Here is a 5000-nt window from a genome sequence, read left to right as displayed (position 1 = left end):
CAAAGTATTTTCTGCCCCTTCCATAACGATTAATTCGATTTTCCGTTTGACTATCCAATCTAATTCAAGACCTGGTAAGTAGACACTCCATTAGTAGTGGAAAGAAATCGGTAACTCTTGATTTGATATGATAGCCTTTCCACTACTAGAATCTTCCCTTGAATCCTAGATGCAAAGATTTACAGCACTTTAAAGAACGGAACCCGCAGTTATTTAGAACAATAAAGTATCAAGAGTCTTTTTCCTACGCCTTGTTTTGCTGTGAAAAATTCGGCGAGTTATACCAGCAAAGCAGAATAAGGGATTTCGAGTCTTGTCTTTTGTTGATCAGGCGACACCCAGATTTGAACTGGGGAAAAAGGATTTGCAGTCCCCCACCTTACCGCTCGGCCATGCCGCCAAAACTATACAAAATAGATGAAAATATTCCCCGTTTGCTTGTTTTGTTTTTGGGGGGGTTACTAAATGTCTTTTTTTTTATTGTACTTCTATCTGAAACCTCGTGTTCCTTAATTCCTTGCCTAAAAGAAATCCGTCCTCTTTTTTGAAGTGGATCCATCCCTTCAATTGTTTTTATAGTATCTCAAAACACACAATATCGAAATTCCTCTCTTTTCTATTGATCTATTGACAAAGCAAATATTGATTTTCAGTCACACAAGCCAAAATCCAGGACAAATTGGAACCATTAACTATTGACTGGAAAACTCTTGGATTTCAATCTCAAATTGGGTTTCCCTAATGATAAATGATGTAAGAAAAACAAAATTGATACATAACTAATCAGTATTGATTTTTTCAATAAAAAAAGACTTCTCAATTTCAATTATAACCGCAATTCTGAGTCTATGTAAACCCCAGAACCTAAGTTGTTACAGTTACACAACTATCTTATCGGGTATCTTATCTGTCTATGATGCCTGTCTATAGGGAATTAGCAGGAAATTGCTGTACTGTAATTTATGAAGATAAAATCGAAATTTTGATAGAGCATGACATGTGCTGTCCCGAATAGAACTATGCAATAAGGTGCAATAAGGGGAAGCGATGTATATAGAGATAGCTAGATCCGCACGGGTTTAATAAATACAAGTCTTCTTACGCACTTCAATCGTATTCTCAAAATTCTACTAAAAAAAGAAAAAAGAGTTTTCTGCAAATCATTTTTTGAACAATGGAATCCACGACAAGGTTAAGTGCTAAAAAAACAAACTTTCTATTGTTATATTGTTTCTGATTATTATGTCTTTAGCTCAGCGAATAGATCAAATCCCGAATCCGTTTATTTTTCTGGTATCCAGTCGGATTGGAATATGGAATATCATAATAATGGTATAAATTGAATTACTTTTCTATACAAAACTCCGTAAGTCTAAGTGGAATTTCTCAATTCCTTTCCATTTGTATTTCTCTCTTAGAAATTCCAATTTAATTAAGTCTAAAATTATCTTTTTTCCTCCGTTCATATGTATTTCATATTTCATACATTCCATATATATGGAGTTGGGTAAAATTTCATGTGATTCAGTAAACAGAATCGAAATTCTATCATTGCTAGATCGATTCATATGATTCGATGCAGAAATGGGATTTTTTGATAAATGGGAAATTCAAAATGCTCGGAGATGGAAATGCGGGAATGTCTACAATACCTGGGTTTAATCAGATACAATTTGAAGGATTTTGTAGGTTCATTGATCAGGGCTTAACAGAAGAACTTTCTAAGTTTCCAAAAATTGAAGATACAGATCAAGAAATTGAATTTCAATTATTTGTGGACACATATCAATTGGTAGAACCCTTGATAAAAGAAAGAGATGCTGTATATGAATCACTCACATATTCTTCTGAATTATATGTATCCGCAGGATTAATTTGGAAAGGCAGAGGGGATATGCAAGAACAAACAATTTTTATTGGAACCATTCCTCTAATGAATTCCTTGGGAACTTCTATAGTAAATGGACTATACAGAATTGTGATCAATCAAATATTGCAAAGTCCCGGTATCTATTACCGGTCCGAATTGGACCATAACGGACTTTCGGTCTATGCGGGTACCATAATATCAGATTGGGGAGGAAGATTAGAATTAGAGATTGATAGAAAAGCAAGGATATGGGCTCGTGTGAGTAGGAAACAGAAAATATCTATTCTAGTTCTATCATCAGCTATGGGTTCGAATCTAAGAGAAATTCTAGAGAATCTTTGCTACCCTGAAATTTTCTTGTCTTTCCTGACTGATAAGGAGAAAAAAAGAATTGGGTCAAAAGAAAATGCCATTTTGGAATTTTATCAACAATTTGCTTGTGTAGGGGGGGATCCGGTATTTTCTGAATCCTTATGTAAGGAATTACAAAAGAAATTTTTTCACCAAAGATGTGAATTAGGAAGGATTGGTCGACGAAATATGAACCGGAGGCTGAATCTTAATATACCTCAGAACAATACATTTTTGTTACCGCGAGATGTATTAGCAGCTGCGGATCATTTGATTGGACTGAAATTTGGAATGGGTACACTTGATGATATGAATCATTTGAAAAATAAACGGATTCGGTCTGTAGCGGATCTCTTACAAGATCAATTCGGATTGGCGCTGGTTCGGTTAGAAAATGGGGTTAGAGGAACTATATGCGGAGCAATTCGGCATAAGTTGATGCCGACTCCTCAAAATTTGGTAACTTCAACTCCATTAACAACCACTTATGATTCTTTTTTCGGATTACACCCACTATCTCAAGTTTTGGATCGAACTAATCCATTGACACAAATAGTTCATGGGAGAAAATCGAGTTATTTGGGCCCTGGAGGATTGACAGGACGAACTGCTAGTTTTCGGATACGAGATATCCATCCTAGTCACTATGGACGCATTTGCCCAATTGACACGTCTGAAGGAATCAATGTTGGACTTATTGGATCCTTAGCAATTCATGCGAGAATTGGTTATTGGGGGTCTCTAGAAAGCCCATTTTATGAAATCTTTGAGAAATCAAAAAAAGTACGGATGCTTTATTTATCACCAAGTAAAGATGAATACTATATGGTAGCGGCGGGAAATTCTTTGGCGCTGAATCAAGGTATTCCGGAAGAACAGGTTGTTCCAACTCGATACCGTCAAGAATTCCTTACTATTGCGTGGGAACAGGTTCATCTTCGAAGTATTTTTCCCTTCCAATATTTTTCTATTGGAGCTTCCCTCATTCCTTTTATCGAACATAATGATGCGAATCGAGCTTTAATGAGTTCTAATATGCAACGACAAGCAGTTCCGCTCTCTCGGTCCGAAAAATGCATTGTTGGAACTGGGTTGGAACGCCAAGCGGCTCTAGATTCAGGAGTTCCTGCTATAGCCCAACACGAGGGAAAGATCATTTATACCGATATTGACAAGATCGTTTTATCGGGCAATGGAGATACTCTAAGTATTCCATTAGTTGTCTATCAACGTTCGAACAAAAATACTTGTATGCATCAAAAAAGACAGGTTGGACGGGGTAAATGCATTAAAAAGGGACAAATTTTAGCGGATGGTGCCGCTACAGTTGGTGGCGAACTCGCTTTGGGGAAAAACGTATTAGTAGCTTATATGCCTTGGGAAGGTTATAATTTTGAGGATGCGGTACTTATTAGCGAACATCTGATATATGAAGATATTTATACTTCTTTTCACATACGGAAATATGAAATTCAGACTCATGTGACAAGCCAAGGTCCCGAAAGGATCACTAATGAAATCCCGCATCTAGAAGCCCGTTTACTCCGCAATTTAGACAAAAATGGAATTGTGATGCTCGGATCTTGGGTAGAGACGGGCGATATTTTAGTAGGTAAATTAACGCCCCAGACAGCGAAAGAATCGTCGTATGCTCCAGAAGATAGATTATTACGGGCCATACTTGGCATTCTGGTATCCACTTCAAAAGAAACTTGTCTAAAACTACCTATAGGCGGTAGGGGTCGCGTTATTGATGTGAGATGGATCCAGAAAAAAGGGGGTTCAAGTTATAATCCAGAAAGGATTCGTGTATATATTTCACAGAAACGTGAAATCAAAGTAGGTGATAAAGTAGCTGGAAGACATGGAAATAAAGGTATCATTTCAAAAATTTTGCCTAGACAGGATATGCCTTATTTGCAAGATGGAGGACCTGTTGATATGGTCTTCAACCCATTAGGAGTACCTTCGCGAATGAATGTAGGACAGATATTTGAATGCTCGCTCGGGTTAGCGGGGGGTCTGCTAAATAGACATTATCGAATAGCACCTTTTGATGAGAGATATGAACAAGAGGCTTCGAGAAAACTCGTGTTTTCGGAATTATATGAAGCCAGTAAGCAAACAGCAAATCCATGGGTATTTGAACCCGAGTATCCGGGAAAAAGCAGAATATTTGATGGACGAACGGGAGATCCTTTTGAACAACCTGTTATAATAGGAAAGCCTTATATCTTGAAATTAATTCATCAGGTTGATGATAAAATACACGGACGCTCCAGTGGGCATTATGCGCTTGTTACCCAACAACCCCTTAGAGGAAGGTCCAAGCAAGGGGGACAACGGGTAGGAGAAATGGAGGTTTGGGCTCTAGAGGGCTTTGGTGTTGCTCATATTTTACAAGAGATGCTTACTTATAAATCGGATCATATTAGAGCTCGCCAAGAAGTACTTGGTACTACGATCATTGGAGGAACAATACCTAAACCTGAAGATGCTCCAGAATCTTTTCGATTGCTCGTTCGAGAACTACGATCTTTGGCTTTGGAACTGAATAATTTCCTTGTATCTGAGAAGAACTTCCAGATTACTAAGAAGGAAGCTTAATCGGAATGAATCACAATTTTTCTTCTATGATTGATCGGTATAAACATCAACAACTCCGAATTGGATCAGTTTCTCCTCAACAAATAAGCGCTTGGACCAATAAAATCCTACCTAATGGAGAGATAGTTGGAGAAGTGACAAAACCCTATACTTTTCATTACAAAACCAATAA

The 5000-nt window shown here is 37.5% G+C and overlaps 2 protein-coding genes and 1 non-coding gene across 3 annotated transcripts in view, besides 1 other annotated feature; 2 read left to right on the top strand and 1 right to left on the bottom strand. All coding sequences in view use genetic code 11, as the record gives it.

Annotated features, from left to right (window-relative positions):
• Window positions 1–5000: part of a sequence feature (LSC) that runs on past both edges of the window.
• On the bottom strand, window positions 320–400 carry trnC-GCA. Its single transcript has one exon. It is a non-coding gene; the product is annotated as a tRNA-Cys (tRNA).
• Window positions 1616–4828, top strand: rpoB (RNA polymerase beta subunit). Its single transcript has one exon. It carries the CDS (start codon window positions 1616–1618, stop codon window positions 4826–4828), a length of 3213 nt encoding a protein of 1070 aa, YP_009383624.1.
• rpoC1 (RNA polymerase beta) overlaps window positions 4855–5000 on the top strand; it is a 2829-nt gene continuing 2683 nt past the window's right edge. The window contains exon 1 of the mRNA in view: window positions 4855–5000. This exon is cut by the window's right edge and continues 289 nt beyond it. Coding sequence (YP_009383623.1) covers window positions 4855–5000 — 146 coding nt within the window.

Source organism: Pistacia vera, plastid, assembly GCF_008641045.1.
Source record: "Pistacia vera plastid, complete genome".
Lineage (NCBI taxonomy): Eukaryota > Viridiplantae > Streptophyta > Magnoliopsida > Sapindales > Anacardiaceae > Pistacia > Pistacia vera.
Note: the sequence above shows the minus strand (reverse complement) of the source record. Positions and strands in the feature narration are given on the sequence as shown.